This window comes from Gracilinanus agilis, chromosome 3 (genome assembly GCF_016433145.1).
Source record: "Gracilinanus agilis isolate LMUSP501 chromosome 3, AgileGrace, whole genome shotgun sequence".
Taxonomy (NCBI): Eukaryota; Metazoa; Chordata; class Mammalia; order Didelphimorphia; family Didelphidae; genus Gracilinanus; species Gracilinanus agilis.
In genome coordinates, this window is record NC_058132.1 from 626,101,724 (window position 1) to 626,118,907 (window position 17,184).

A 17,184-nucleotide genomic window follows, 5' to 3' on the forward strand; every position below is an offset into this window, starting at 1 on the left:
TGTGTGTGTGTGTGTGTGTGTGTGTGTGTGTGTGTGTGTGTGTGTGTTTGTGATCTGCCTGCTGGCTTCATTGTACAATGCTTTTTTTCAGGCTTTCCTTCTTCATCTTTTGATATTTTCGCTTTTTTTTTTCCCCTTGAATTAAGAGTCACTTGCCTTTGGAAATCCTCCTCAGTCTTTATCTTCAATCCTTAATTCTAATTCGTTGTCCCCTAGGTTTGAGCTGGGTGTGTGTGTGTGTGGGGGGGGTAGAGCCTTAGGCTCCTTTCATTGGAAAAATAGGGATCATGCAGACTGGATCTGTATCTTTAGTGAGGTGGGGATAGGACCCTTTACTATTTGGATTTCCAGTTGCATTTATCTCAGGCCTGATTCTCATTTCTCTTTTCTCTTTGAGCTCTGGAAATACCTTCTACCTTGTCCTAGTCTCCTCTTTTCTCTTTCTCTCCCACAATATCTGTCCCATTTCTTTTCATGGCTGAGTATAAACTGCATTGGTCATCCTTTGTGGAAACAGGATTTTGAATATTTTCACTTCCTTGGAGGAAGTACTACATCAGGACTGTGAGCCACAAATCTCAGAACTTTATTTATCCTTAGTGTGAATTTATACCAAATCAGCTGGGGGGATGTAAGTGCTAAATATTAAAGTTTTCTGTTAATTCCTAAGATTTTTGCCTTTTACAGGGGTTTGGTCTTATATTAAATAATTAGCTGTTAACTATTCCTAGCACAAAATTTGTTTTGAGGTTTTGGCACAGGAAGAACTGAGAGCGTTCTGCCATTTTGCTGATCACTTTGATTATTACCATTTTAATCTAGCAATGGCTTTTTTAAAAATAAAAGTACTAAAAGAATCCCAGTGCCGCATCTATTTTTGCATTTCCGTTCCTCAGAAAGAATATCATATATGGTGTTGGAAGACCCAAGTTTAAATCCTTGTTCTTCCACTTACTATCTTTGGAACCTCTCACCATTTTTCCCCTTCCATTTATAAAATGAGGAGCTGAGACAGGTTGATTTCAAAAGTTCTTTCCATGAACTGATCATATCCTCTGGGCATTTTGAGATGGTTTTCTCCAATGTACATTTCACAATAAGACACTGATTTCCCTTCAATAATTTTGCTAGTTGATATAGACTGCAATAGCTTTTGCAACTTCCTTTTTAACTCTTTCTCTCTCTTTCTCTCTTTCTCTCTCTCCCTCCATCTCTCTCTCCATTTAGTAAGTTAGGATTGCGCCCCTCGACTAATAAAGAATCTTTTGGCACATTATACTATTGTTTCCACCCCATGTAGGTGATCTCGACATGGATGGCTACTGGTTATGGTTAAATGAAACTAAGATTTGTTTGTTGATTCAAGGCCCTTTTTTGCTTATTAGCTTTGCACATTTTAAAGAAACCTTCTTGCTTTGTCAAGGCCTTTTCTAGGACCAATGATTTGTATTGCTTAGATAGAGACCACTGACCTAAGTGAGAAAACAGGCATCTCTACTGGACAAGACATACCAGAAAGAAATCATGGGAGTAAAGAAGGTTCAAATTATCTTCTAAATAATTTTAATCCCTTTATTTGGGATATAAACACATAGAGTCATTAAGGCTCCATCTAAGATTCTGGGTAACATCAAAGTTACTGCTGGAATTCATTTTGATACTGATCAAAATTTTATAGGTTGGAAGTGGAGCAGGTTATTAATCTTTATTTTTTTAAATTTCATTTAAGCCATACTTCTGTCTTAGTAACGAATCAAAAACAGAAGGGCAAGGGCTAAGCAAACAGGGTTAAGTAACTTGCCTACACCTGGGAAGTATCTGAGGCTGGATCTAAACTTAGATCCTCTTGGCTTCAGGCCTGGAACTCTAGCCACTGAACCACCTAGATGTCCAGCAGATTGTATTCTAATACAAATGCCAATTTCAATAAAATTTTTTGACTCCTTTATTAATTGGTGTATGCCTTGTAGATACAGCTTGAGATTCTAAACAACAGTTTATGACTGAGAAACCCTATCACCGAACTTGACTAGGAGATGAAATATACTAGGGATTGCATGTGTATGTACATAAATATATGTGTGGGCTTATTCATATTTTCTGAAATGAGATTCAATTTAGCATCAGAGCTTTTCCCCTTTAAATCAAAGACATTTTATTGCTTGCTTTGGTTACTTCAAATTGATGTCTTTCTTGGATACAGGACTAAATTTTTTTGACTTTCTTAGAGCTTATGCCTCATAAAACATCAGTCACCTTTTGAAACACACCCACACTTCTGAGATTAAAATGCTTGAGTCAGTCAATCTGTTTCTTTCTTATTGTTATTGCTCACATATGTTATTTATCTTATTTTGGTTAAATGTACTATTTTTAGATATTTTCATAGTCCTGCCCTGTTATTTGGTCATTATTTTAAAATTGATTAATTTTCAAATACTTTTTTCCTTAAAAAATTCTTGAGTAAAAACATTTTCTATACTAAGCATTCACTCATAAATAATCATTTTAAAAGTAACCAAGCTGGGGAAGCTCAGTGAATAGAGAACCAGGCTTAGAGTCAGAAGGTCCTGAGTTCAAATGTCACCTTAGATACTTCCTAGCCCTATGACCCTGACATGTCATTTAACCCCCATTGCCTAGCCCTCACCACTCTTTTATCTTGGAAACAATACTTGGTATTGATTCTAAGACAGAAGATAAGGGTTTAAAAGAAAAAGGAACCATTTCCTGGTTTCAAGGATTCATGGTAAGTTACTGCTTCAGTACTCTCTGCTTAGATGGGAGAATCTGATTGCCTGTGCTTATAAAGTGATTTTTCTTCCCTTTGTAAAAAGATGACTAACAACTCACCAGAATTTGATGATGTTGCTGAACCTTGAAACCTTTTTCTAATTTAGTAAACTTGATGCTATTTTTTTTCTTTCATGTGATTTAGGTGTGTTTGTCATTTAATCCTCAAAGTACATTGGTAGCTACTGGAAGTATGGACACTACAGCCAAACTATGGGACATTCAGAACGGAGAGGAAGTTGTCACTTTAAGTGTATGTTGAACATTTCATTCTTTTATTAGGTACTAAGATAAGCATGTTATCAGATGTATTTTAAGTTTCAGATTCAACTCAGTTCAACAAGAACTTAGTATCTGCCATGTACTGTATTATTACATACAAAGACCAAAAAGAAAGTCACTACCCTCAAGGAGTTTACATTTTGCTGGGTGGTAAAAAAAATACATACTTAGATAAGTGAAGTTCTGGGTGTGTATGGAACAGATTTAATATTCAGGATTACTCTTTCAAGTCACAAGTCTTAGTCCTATTCTGATCTTACCTAAAGATTCTTCTGTAAATCTCAAAATAGAGCTCATGTCTACATTTTTGTAGATGTGAGTAAGAACCCTCCTTGGGAGCCCTCAAGGTAATAATGAATTTCAATTCAATTTTCTCTGCCTTACAGATAGTGTACAGAAAACATCATACAACAGCTCATAAACATTTGAAAACATTCTCTTTGCCATGTTCTGTCTCCAGACTCAGAAGGCATTCTGGTATTTTCCTTTATCTTAGAGACCTTCAATCTTATGGCACTCCCTTAGGAACTCAGACTCCCCTCAGAAAGAAAACAATCTTGGGATTGGTTACTAAAAAGGCAACCTTCTAAGATGCATGTGAATTCCAACTTTTCCCCTGTGACCCATTCAGACCTCAAGCATTTTCCTAAGAGCTTCCCCTTCCCCTAGATGGAAACAAACTTGGGGTTACCTAGAAAAGCAAACCCTTTTCCATCTCTGTAAAAAGTCCATGTCTTTTGATTCTCCATAGCTTGTCTTAGGTTCTTGCTGTTCCTCCAAATGAGTTGCCACATGTCAAGAGACTGGCACTGATCAGGGATTTCCCTGATTTAGAAAGCTGAATCTCTAAATTCTACCTGAGCTCAATATATAGGAGTATTTCCTACTCCTACTCGGAGGTTAGATAATGGAACTCTCCAGAAGTAGGAAATCTCTTCTTTGCTAACCAGTGGAGCTGGAATTCAGGAAGTTCCACCACTGAAACATATGGTTCCCTTCCCATAGTTGCTATATTTCAGGCTGAGAGATCAACCACCACTGGCTCTTTATAATTGGCATCCAGAACTCTGGGCTCAGTATTCTCTTGGGGCCATGTGATTGAGAGACCTCATTACAGTCACATACTGCCAACTTTTTACATTTACAAAAGTACTTCTCAGAGTGTAGGCTAATTGGCTATTGGTTCAAAATGAAAGATTATATATGCTGGGTTCTGGTGAATCTAAAATAGAGAAAAGAAGGAAGAACATTTACTATTAGTGTTCTTAATTTTCAATAGTTACATTAAACACAACCATTTTCCATCAATACCATTTGACATATATTGCTACTAAGTGATCATTTGTGGCTTGGTGATCCATTGAGGTCTTTGGCCCCCAAATAGTGTTGTGCAGATTGCAAAGGAATACAGCTACAATGCTAAGCAAATTTATTTCAATTCTGGACTAAAGAGAAAATATTTTACTGCTTTATTGGAATTCACAAAATCAATTTTAATTCCATTGCTTCCCTCTCCCCCATCTCTAAAACTCGAGACTAGTCATCTGGGTAACTTTCTGCCATTAGTTTTTATAATTTTATGGGTCACCACTTGTTTTTAAGAGGAGATGTTAAAGTTCCCCATTAATACCTGTGGTTATAACTAAAAATATGATATTCATTGTTTTGACCTAAATGGGTCTGAAAAGATGAATCGCATCCTGCCTATTTGCCTTTTTGGTTTGAGAGAAAGAAGTATCTTTGTTTTTGAACTATTGCATCAAATGTCAATATTTTTCATCTCAATTTGTAAATTTATTAAGCCTAACAAGACCCTCAAAGAAAGATATTTATGTTTTATTTTAAAATAAATTTTACAGCTAATTCTAAAATCCAAGTTTCTTTAAAAAACTTCCCCCCAAATTAAAAAGAACAAATGATGGTAATAGAAAAGACTAAAAAATAATTTGAGTAATATAGAAATGTAAAAAATATAGAAATGTAAAAACCTAAGGTTTTAGTGTTGCTGGAGCATGATGTTTCAGTTTTCCTTCAGGAGTTTCTTCTAATTCAGTCTTGCAATTGGTAAAGCAAAGCACTCCTAAGGGTTAGATATTTGCAAATCAAACAAAATGCAATAAGATGCCAATTGCCATGTTTAGGAGACATTATAATTTCAGTATGGGAGAAACTGTTTGAAAAGACTTTTGCTCATGATGACATATGCTCTGTTTTTTTTGTAGGGACATTCAGCTGAAATCATCTCCTTATCATTTAACACCACAGGAAACAGAATTATCACTGGTTCCTTTGATCATACTGTTTCTGTATGGGATGTTGAGACTGGAAGGTATTTGTATTTGTTTTTCTGTTAAGGTATTAAAATGATATACTATAGCTACTGAAGAGTTAAATGTTACTCTGTGGCTTCTACCATATAAGAGTAGGACATATTGACTCACGTGTATCCATTTTTCATTTTTTTAAATTGAATTAAGTACATTTCAATTAACAAAGATTTATTTTTTCTTCCCTTTGACACCTCTCACTCTTAGTGAGTAGGGGAAGATAGAAAAATGAAACTTGTATCAATTGCACATAATTAAGGAAAACAAATTCCCACATCAACTATTTTAAAAAATAGGTATCTCATTCTGCATCTCAAGTTCATCTTTCAAGAGTTGTGTTGCATAATTCATCATTAGTCCTTTGGAATGGTGGCTGGTCGCTGCATTAATCAGAGTTCTTAAGTTTTTCAAAGTTATTTGCCTTTGTGATGTTATTATATAAATTGTTCTGTTTTTACTCACTATAATTTCAAAAAAGCCTTCACAAAATGTATTTTGTCTCCCAGGCCCAGAAGTTATACCTTTCAGTATCCCTTATGGTATAATAGCATTCCATTACATTTATATATCAAAATTTGTTCAGCCATCTCTCCAAATTATAGATATCTCCTTTGTTCTAGTACTTTGATACTACAAAAGGGTTGCTATAAATGCTTTTGTAAATATAGGTTCTTTCCCATCATTCTTTGATCTCATTGAAGAATAAGCCTGATAATGGTATCAACACAGGTCAAAAGATTTTTTAGTGATATTTTGGACATAGTGCCAAATTGTTTTCTAGAATGGCTGGACCAATTCACACCTCTAACAGTAGTGAATGAATGTGGCCTTTTCTCTAAAACTCTTTCAATATTCATCATTTTGTATTTTTATTATCTTTGCTAACCTGATGAATGTGAGATGGTACTTTTAATAAGTTGCTTTAATTTGTATTTCTTTAATTTAATTAGAAATTTAGAGCATTTTTTCCACATAGCTATTGATAGCTTGGATATCTTCCTTTGAGAACTGCCAGTTCAAAACTTTTAACCATTTATCAGTTGAGGGAATAGGCCTCATTTTTATAAATTTGAATACATTTCTTATTTAACTCAAAAACGAAGTTTTTATCAGAAAACCTTTTGCAATTTTTTAAAAATCTCAGTTAATTCTTTTACTTACAATTAATTTAGTTCCATTAGTTTTGTTTGTGCAAAACCTTTTTATATAATCAAAATCTATGTTTTTATCTTCTGTGATCGTCTTTATCCCTTGCTTGAAACGTTTTTTATGAATTATTTTATAGAAATATCTGTTTTATGTTAAGTACTTATTGAAATAATGTAAAAGAAAAAAAGAACAAAATAATTTGCAGAATGGTTTAGTTTATTTTTGTATTATGTAATCAACTTTTAATGTATTTTTAAGGACATCAATGTAGTTTGAGGAAACAAATACTGATATTTCTTGAAATTTGATTTGCTTCAATTACTTCAGTTTTATTCTAGGTTTTTTTTTTGTCTTAGTCACAAACAAGTTAACCAAATTATCTAATTTCAGTTGTAAAAGTCTTGGCTGCAATTACTAATCTGTTAAAGGTCATAATGAGTAAAGAATATTCCAAGGCACTTTCACCAAAAGAAAAGAAGAGAAACAAAAGATCTGTATATTCCATAAATGTATTATTCATTCTCTGAATAGTTAATACTTCACTGATCAAGCATGAGGATATTTTCAAGCTTCTTGGATTTTAGACTGACTCCCATTATTTTTACAAACCTCTACTGCTTTCTGAAGGGGATTATTTTATTCATTGCTGTCAATTTTGTTAGTTTTAGATTTTTTTTATACTATGTACATGACACAATGATTTTGTTTTATTGACTAATTCTGTTATAGATTTCTCGTCCTTTTGACTCAGTTATCATTGTGTTCACTCTGATGATGACCATGTAAAAATCATAATTGTTTTTCTTTTTTGCAGTTGCTCAGTTATCTAAGATTGACATTATTTGTGCTATCACAACATAAAATATTCTGTCTACTTTGTTTTCTTTTTTTAGGAAGATTTATACTTTAATAGGTCATCGTGCAGAGATAAGTAGTGCTTTGTTCAACTGGGATTGCTCTCTGATTTTAACTGGATCTATGGACAAAACATGCATGGTGAGCTAAAGAAAGGCCTTTACCTAATACAATAATACAATACTTAATTTCAAAATAAGATATTTCTAAATTTGGAAGTCAGAAAATTGGATTTTTAAAAATATATTTCCTCTTCTTTCTTAGTAGCAGTTGATGAATGTCTGTAAACCAATGGCATTAATGATTTTTTACTTTATTTCAGATTTTCCCATCCTGAATTTTTTGCCCTTATAAGGAAAAATAGAAAGTTTGATAAGATTAGAATCATGTAAAATATTATCATTATCATTTTTCAACGCTTCAGGAGAAAGTATTTAAAAGAATATATTTTATACTTCCTAATGTTGGGCTAATGTATAACATAATGAATTGTGAATTTAGACTGAATGTTCTTCACTCTCAGATTCTTATAATGGAGTTCATATTTTTTAATAAAAGCTGACAATCTTGACAAAAATGCTTACAATTGGTTGACTACCTATGGAATATCTCATATATGCTATTCTTTGTATAAAACTAGAGGCAGCTAGGTGGTATAGCAGATGGAATGCCAGACTTTGAGTTAAGAGGATCTGGGCTCAAATCTAACCTCAGACACTTGGTAACTGTGTGACCCGGGGAAGTCACTTATCCCCCATTGCCTAACCGTTGCCACTTTTCTGCCTTAGAATTGATACTAGGACAGAATGTAAGGGTTAAAAAAAAAATAAAATAAAAAAATTATATTATACTTACCAAAGGCCATGCATTTTGAGGGGTTTTTTCTCCCTCAGTAGTAGTGATTCATTCCCTCCATTGGGCTGATTAACCTTTGAATTTGGGTGAGCTGGTACTAGGAGAGGTGTGTGTTGCCATGGAGCAGAGTGAAGTTGATCAAATCATAATCCAGGCACAAACTGAGCCCAACAATTACAATTGCTTTTGACTCTGACTTTGTAGTTTTCTTAAATAGGAATTCATAGTTTTTGTTTTTTATTTTTTCCCTCAATTGCAGCTCTGGGATGTTTTGAATGGGAAATGTGTAGCAACTTTAACAGGTCACGATGATGAAATATTAGATATCTGTTTTGATTATACAGGACAGCTTCTTGCAACTGCTTCAGCTGATGGTAAGTAAGCAGATAATTTTATTTAGGAGGAAAGATTTTTGCTTGTTTATTTTTACACTATATCTGTGAGAGCACCATTGTAGAAGTTCCCTCTAACAATGAAAATTATTAACAACTCATCCCTAATTTGTGGTCTCAGAGACCATTGAGAGGTTAAGTGATTTGTATAAGGTCCCAAAGCCACTTGGAGGCAGGATTTGAATGGAGGCCTTTCACACTCCAACACAAACCTTCTATCCAATATATCATGCCAAAGGGGCAAAATGAAGGGTTAGTTTTATATCACAAGCACAACTACTTATTTGGCAGGTCATAAAATATGATGTGTAAATATGACAAAATACTTGGGGTAAAATCTGAAGAATTAAGCAAACTATGACTTTATTAAAGATCGTACTTTTTCACATGGAATTTCTTGTCAAGCAGTGATGCTCAGACTTCGTGTTTATATATTGAATATTTCCTTCAGGAGTTTACAGAACATTCCTCATTTTAAAAATATTTAAAATATTGATTATATTTTACTTATAAAAGGGAGACCCCCCNATTCTAGCTGATCAGACTTCAATTGCCTACTTATTATTATGATGATGATTTATACTGATAAATAATGGTCCCTGAATTATTTAAATTTGTTTATTTTTCTACCTTTCAAAAACAATCTAAAGTTCAATATTTTTTAACCTTTATGTTCTATCTTAGAATCAAAACCAATTATTAGTTCTAAGGCAGATTAATGCTAAGGGCTGGGCAATTGGGGTTAGTGACTTGCCCAGGTCACACTGCCATGAAGTACCTAAAGTCAAATTTGAACGCATGACCTGTCTTCTATAGACATAATTGTCTTTCCATTGAACAACCTAGCTGTCTATAAAGACCACTAATTATTATAGAAGTCAACATGTAAACTAAACCTAAGAATACAAACTACTAAACAGTCCCTATCGTATTAAATATATATATATATATATATTATATGTAATATATATATTAGTTTGTTAATGTAAATCATTTATAAACTAAGTTGTGAAAGAGTATAAAAATGACTTGAAAGGTATTGGGTCTGTTAACAACCAAATAAGTATATCACTTGCTGAATTCCTAACGTCAACGGGTTGTACTGGTGATGTGTAGATGCTGCTACAATATGTTTAGGATAAGGCCTCCCTGCCTTCGACTTGGGAAAATATAACACTTTTGGGCAAATACTCTTATACAAGTTTTGAAACTGCAGACACTGGTCGTTCCTATTTTGGCCAAAGGGACAAAATGAAGGGTCGGTTCCGTCGTTGTTCTCCCTTGTAGTGGATGGAGGACCAGAATGACGTCGGACTGTGTGACTGACCAAACCAACCAACGGAGCTTCGAAGTCTCTACTTGGGGCCAGCCACAAATAGCTTGTAAGGGTCTTACGAAGGCGGGGAAAGTGCCGTGCTTGTCCTTTGCACTTAATGCAATGTGATTTAAACTCACTGGGTCAAACATTTGTCAGATAGCGGAAGGATGAAGGCACCTCTGTTTTTTTTGACTTTGTAAATATTCTGTAACAACTGACATGATTTTGTGTCATGTAGTAGCTGTTAAAGAACCGACAGTTTAAACCCTCCCCTAAAGCTCCGCAAGCCCGTGTCTGTGCCCTTTGTGCCCAGACATGACTTTCTACATGTCAAGCGGTTCCATGAAGAGATCGCGTCACGGAGCGGGGAAAGCGCGCTGGATAGAGTCAGAAAGACCTTTGGCTTCAAGCGCGGCCTCGGAGACGTACCTGAGCCCGAGCCAATCTCTGCGTTCCAAGGAGCCTCCCCATAGAACCCTTCCATCTCCGGGCTCTCGGCGCTGCCTGTTCCCCCTCCTCACCTAGGGCGCCTGTCCCAGGCTTGCTTCAAGACTCAGCTCAGATTCCAAATCAGGGAGATGCTTTTCCCTCTGAGATGACTTTCCATTTCCGGATCTCCCGTGTTCATAATCATTCGCCAACGGTTTCCTCTGAGCTCCTTGACTGCCCCTGCTGCTTCTGCGTGCTTAACAAATGTTTATTGATTGACTCTAATTCTGGGTTTCACAAGAGTTCTTGGTCTTTTTTGCGACTCTCGTCCCTGGAAACTTCTTCAGAAAGTGGCAGTATTCAGCGGCTGGGGAAACAAAAATGCTCGTGTTTATTATACTCACGCAGCCCTGACTTCCCTGACCCGCTAACCTGCCAGTCCACTGAAGAGCGCTAAGGACCCACAAAGTATTTATCACTACTCTGGAAACACTTGGACTCCCCTCCCTACACTCCTTAACAGAACCACCCCTCTCTCGCTGGACTCGGTTTACCCAGAAACAAACAATACCCTGTTCATTGGCTTCTTTGCTTCCTGACATTCCAGAAAGAGGGCAATTTTCAACACTGCCTCAGCCTTGGCAAAGAGCAGTGGGATACAGTTGTCAGTTGTTTCCCCTTATATGACATGAAAGTAGGCTTCCTGTTTCGAGTTATTGAGTGAGACCATGGAGACTGACACGGATCTGAATCTTTGGCTATTTCCCTACTGGCCCGTTCAGTTTTCCATCAAACCCAGATTTCTACAAAGTGTCAAGAAATCAAAGGAAGAGCTAATGATGTTTACACAGTCTTTCATATTTAGTTGCTGGAGCATGTGCTACAGAAGGCCTCTTTAATCTGCCATTTTCTTATTTCACTGGTATATATTTAATAAATGAACGAGACTGGTCAGAATGCAGCTATTACTCCTGAGATATAGAGCAGAAGGGAATCTAAGGCCCCTTTGATATGTGGCACATAATGATTATTATCTTATGTTCCCAAAGAGAGGATGATAAAAACAAAAATCAGATGCTCACGCACAACACTGAAAATATGTGTTTCTTCTTTTGATAAAGGAACAGCAAGAGTTTTTAGTGCTACGACAAGAAAATGTATTACCAAGTTAGAAGGTCATGAAGGTGAAATTTCAAAGGTATGTTGGCTTTTCCTTTTAACTGCTTTCTTAGAAATAATACCTTTCAAGGATAATCCAGCTATCCCAAAGGAGCATATGTCTTAAATGAATTTCTTAAAAACTTGAAGGTATAAAGGGACTAAATTTAGCTCAATTTCTCATATGATTCAAAGACGCTTGCAACATATATTTTATGGTTCATATTTTTATAAGTGTGTCCTCAAGAAAAATATGATTATTGAATAATATAGTCAATTGTCTTCTATAAAACAATATTCACTTCAGCCATAGAAGATCATTTAGTATGGAAGCAAAGAACTAGAAACAAATTAGATGCTTAACAAAGGGAGAATGACTTAACAAATTGTGATTCACTGATGTAATGGAATATTACTGTGCTATGATAACTATGAAGAAGCATAGAAAGATTTACATGAACTGATGCAAAGTGAAGTAAGCAGAGCCAGAAAGACAACATATACAGTTATGATGACAAAAAATCACAATGAAACAACTTGAGAATGAATGCCGCAGAATTAACAGAAAAAGCAGGGCCCCCAAAGAAGAGATACGATAAGACTACAACTCCCTCCCTTTATCCCCACACCCATCAGACTCCATTACAAAGGTGGAGATCCATAGGTGTGGAACATCATTTTTTTTTTGAAGTTTTTTCCCCATATATTGATAAGTTTTGCTGGTCCCCCAATTCTTTTTTATTTTGTTATATGAGATGGCTGGTTCTCTGGAAGACAGAGAAGAAAAGATACAAGAAGAAATTTAGGCAATATACATCTAAAAGATAATAATAAAAGCATTTTTGTTTTTTAAAAATTGGTGTATCAAACGTATTTGGTAAAGTAATTTAATGAGCTCTAAATTAGCTTTTCCCATTCACAGTAATTTTATAGAAATCATACCGCATGGTAAATATTCTCCACATTAACTTGATAATACATTTGTATCATTGTATTAATAACCACTATTCAGTAGTAATTAATAACAATAGGTATACTAAAATTCTTCAATTTTAGACATTTCAAGGATCTATTTTTGTATTCTCTACTAATGATTAAGGCAGGTAAAGCACATGCCACAGTGTTTTGCTATCCATTTGTTCAATCATGGTTCGGGTGTATTTTTATTATGATTTAGAATTTGATGCTTATCCCCAACTAGGCTCATCCTGATTACTGCTCCTTTGTCCATGGGGACAAGTTTGCATGGAGATATTTAATCAATATTTGTTGAATTGAGCCTCCATGACACACCCTGCTTTCTTTGAGGGCTTCAGGCCAGCCTCCTTAAGTGTGCTTCTCCATCCCTGATTCAGTGTTTTTTCACAATCATTGACTCAGATCTTTGACTGACAGAGGTCATAATTGAAGAGAATGTTCCTAATAACAACATTGGTTGGGGTTGTAGGGAGAAAACTGAGTAGGTCTGTGGGACCAGTTTGAGAAAAGAAAGGTATGCATATGAAAAGGAAAAAATGAATCTGTGAAGTAGCACTTAGAAGAATACTAGCCATGTTTCATTCTGTATTTTATACAATCTCTAGATTGCCTGACCAAAGGAGTTGAACAGCACTATTCTATGAATTAAAACAAGTATTTTCACTCTTCACTTTTGCTTTTCATATTCATAAATTAAATCATAACCACCTTACTAATAGACAGTTAACCCACTTATCTGGCCTTTTTAAGAGTATAAAAATATTTGCTCTGATTATTATCCTACTGGAGTTTTGTTGTATATGTCTATATTTTCCTCTGAAATGTTCATGGTGAAGGAGCAAGTATGCAATAATGACCTCTGCTTACAAAAAATAGTAAAAAGTCTGGAAGCTGGAGAGTGACAATCAATTCATCTTCACTTTATTTTTCAAATTGAAAATATCTTCTTAAATTCCTTGTATGGCTATATCAATAGAACATGGCCTATAATAACTACTTTTTAAAAATATACAAAAAATGTTTGCAAGAACTCAAAACTACAAATACAATTTTCATTTACTTTTAGTTGTAACTTGATAGAAATATAATGAGACAAAATCACATTTGTAGCAATAATGTATGCTATTTAAGAAAGTATAATCAAGAAGAGAATCTGGATTTGATCACCTTTAGACTTTACATTAGAACAAAATATTTGTATTTATCACCTGAATCCTACGATCTCACCCTCATCTTTTGGAATGTTATCATTCTTGCATTCTTTCATTAGTAATGTCACATTTGAGTGCTTTCTTTTTCTTTTTCAGATTTCCTTCAATCCTCAAGGAAATCGTCTTCTGACAGGCAGCTCTGATAAAACAGCTAGAATATGGGACTCTCACACAGGACAGTGCCTCCAAGTTCTAGAAGGCCACACAGATGAAATCTTCTCTTGTGCTTTCAACTATAAAGGCAATATAATCATCACAGGTAAGTTAAGAATACAAAACATTGATTTAATTTTAAAACAAGATTTCTTTATCAATCAACAGTATGGTGTCCTTGACTGAAATATGTGGTATATTTCCAAGAGAAGCTAGCTCATATGCCTTCTCCATAAACATCCCTGCATGATATACCATTATAATTCTCTTAGTTAATTTTAATAACAGCACGGTCTGGTTGCCATAGTGCTGAACTGGAGAAAGCTTCACAACTGGCTCACTCTATGATATCAGGTAGACTGTTCACAAGGAAAATTTAAGTTTCTTCATCCAACATAAGAAAGTTAGCTTCGTTGAAATTTTGCCAGCTGCTTAAATATTCATAACCCCTTCCCATAATTCTGCTAACTCAATAGGAATTACTTACTTGATGCCGATGAATACTTGTCCCCTTTAAGCAGTAACTTGGTACTTGTCTAGCATCCAGCCTCCTGCATAGATCAAGCCGAGGAAGCCGAGGATGTCAAACAATTTACCAGTCCACAAACCTCAATCCTGCCAGCCTGTTCTAATGCCTAAAATCCCATCACTGGGATGACAGAATCTTCCTCCATAAGTGCTTTGTTGAAGTATAAATACATACTTTTGAAGGAGTGATGGCATATTAGGGCATTGGAAGAGACAAATGATGAAACTGAGGTGGAAACATTTTCACAACTTCCCCAAATCTCTAAGTCCAGGATCGAGTCTCTTCCCATTGATCATGTAGTATGACTGTAAATTAATTAATTTATCAGATTATGAAGAGTTTGAAGGGAAAGAGCCAAAAAAGGGTCAATTTTTATAAAAAAAATATATTAGGATGTATGGCAAATGGTCCCCCAACTAGGGGATTCTAGTCATTTAGTGTCTCCAGGTCAGAGAAGATCCCTCAATGCTCTGATGGTAACTGGAGGCCAAGCTTTGCTTCATGATTCCAAGGGTAGTGGTGCTTATTTTGGGGGTTGAGCCAATTCTGAGGTTGCAATGGAGTCAGAATTTCCCAGCAAAAAACTTTTCCCAATGTAGATCAGTCTTTTCTCTGAAACTGTCAGTCTTAGAAAATTGCCTGTGGCTACTGAGAGAGTAAATGACTTGCTATGGGTCCCATGTCAAAGTCTGGATTTGAACACAGCTCTTCTTGATTTCAAGACCAGTGGCATATTCATTAGTCACACATTTTACTAGCTAAAATGTGAATAGTTCAGATGAATAAGTTTCCTTTTTTTGTTATTTTGATTTTTAAAAACTTTGGTGCATTTGGAAGTATGGAATTCATTCAGAGCAAGCACTGGTACAGATATAACCATAGATCAGTTTCTTTGAGATTTGATTTAATCTCTTGCCTAGTGATATGACAATTTTCTTTATTTTATCAGGGTGTGAAAATTATTAGTGACTGATACCATCTTTTAATTGAGGATTTTTTTACATTCAGACCCAAAGTATGCTTTACAGAAAGGTAGATCAGGTCCTTGTCTGTGGGGCTGGGCTGAAAAGAGGATCTGGACACCTAAAGTTCCTTCCCAGCAGCTAGAAAATTGCTTCTTTTAGCATTAAGATTTTTGTCTACTACTACTAGTACTACTACCACTAGCTAATAACCATTATGTTATTATATTATTATATATATTGTTATATGTCAGTGACATAGTCATTTCATCTTAAGGAGAAAGAGTTCTCATTCCTAAAAATAAATTTTGACTTGTCTTTGGGGAAAAGGTAAGAGAGAATGGACAGACTTAGACAAAAAATGCTAGAAGACCATGGGATAAAACTAATTCACAGAGAAGTGATGCCCCAGGAACACATGGAAGGAAGGATCTCTCTCTTTAAAATGATATCTATGGGGGTAGCTGGGTAGCTCAGTGGATTCAGAGTCAGGCCTAGAGACGGGAGGTCCTAGGTTCAAATCCGGCCTCAGCCACTTCCCAGCTGTGTGACCCTGGGCAAGTCACTTGACCCCCCATTGCCCACCCTTACCACTCTTCCACCAAAGAACCAATGCACAGAAGTTTAAAAAAAATTTAAAAAAAAGTTTAACAACAATAAAATGATACCTATTTAAGGGGTCTACAAGGAAATATTGAGTAATTAGTAATTCACTAGTAAGTAACTAGTAATTAGCACTATGTATTTTAACTGGATGGGATTTGATATTCAGTCATTGTTTTGAGTAGAGCTTATAATAATAATAGCTAACATTTATATCATGTTTACCATGGGCCAGATATAGCACTTAAGCACATTATAGTTATTACATCACTTGATTCCCACAACAACCCTAAGAGGTAGGTGCTTTTATTATCCCCATTTTACAGATGAAGAAACTGAAGCAAATATGAGTTACATGACTTGCCCACAGTCACACAGCTAGTAAGCATCTGGAGTTTTGGATTTCAACTTAGGTCTTCTTGACTCCACTACCAGCCTGAAATCCACTGGGCCATCTAATTGGTCTATAGAGAAATTGACCACGTGATTTTGATTTCATTAGTATTTGATCAATTGAGCTAGCCAAAATCATGTAAAATATTTAATATATCACAAATCCCAAACATTTCAGGGAATGAATACTAAGACTTTAAAGTTTGGACTCATTTAGTGGTGGTTTTTGTTGGGGTTTTCTTGGTAAAGATATTGGCATAATTTGCCATTTTCTTCACCAGCTCATTTTGCAGATGAGGAAACTCAGACAAACAGGGTCTGACATAAATGTCTGAGGCCAGATTTGAACATAGATCTTCCGGATTCCAGACCTGGCATTCCTAGCTGCCCTGGTAGCATTTAGTAGTGGTCAGTAATTTATTATAGCTACAAAAGAGTCTGAAGTATAAAAAATGAGAATATAAACTTATGAAAAATAACAATAAGTACTAATATAACATTTGTATTACAGGTAGCAAGGATAATACCTGTAGGATATGGCGCTGATTGGTGGAATATGCGATCAAGAACATAAGCTTCTCACAATGCAAGCAAGCTGTTCTGATGCATTATTTACTTTCTCTTTTCAGTATTTCTCCCAAGCAGGCTATTACATGTATTGTACTTAGCTTCCCAGGTATGACTAAAAAGACTGAATAAGTAGGCTTCGTAGTTGCATGTTTATTATTTATTATTGGATGGGAATTACTGGAAACACCAGACTAATGGAATGTTTTGACATGTGTTACTACTTTCTT

At 35.3% G+C, this 17,184-nt stretch overlaps 1 protein-coding gene across 1 annotated transcript in view; it reads left to right on the top strand.

Moving 5' to 3' along the window:
- The window catches only part of DAW1 (dynein assembly factor with WD repeats 1), a 50,055-nt gene extending 33,122 nt beyond the window's left edge, over positions 1–16,933 (top strand). Inside the window, exons 7-13 of the mRNA XM_044667599.1 lie at positions 2,939–3,046; positions 5,298–5,404; positions 7,445–7,547; positions 8,521–8,635; positions 11,522–11,598; positions 13,844–14,006; positions 16,899–16,933. Of these exons, the coding sequence (XP_044523534.1) occupies positions 2,939–3,046; positions 5,298–5,404; positions 7,445–7,547; positions 8,521–8,635; positions 11,522–11,598; positions 13,844–14,006; positions 16,899–16,933 (708 nt within the window). The remainder of the gene's footprint in view (positions 1–2,938; positions 3,047–5,297; positions 5,405–7,444; positions 7,548–8,520; positions 8,636–11,521; positions 11,599–13,843; positions 14,007–16,898) is intronic.
- The last annotated feature ends 251 nt before the right edge of the window (positions 16,934–17,184 follow it).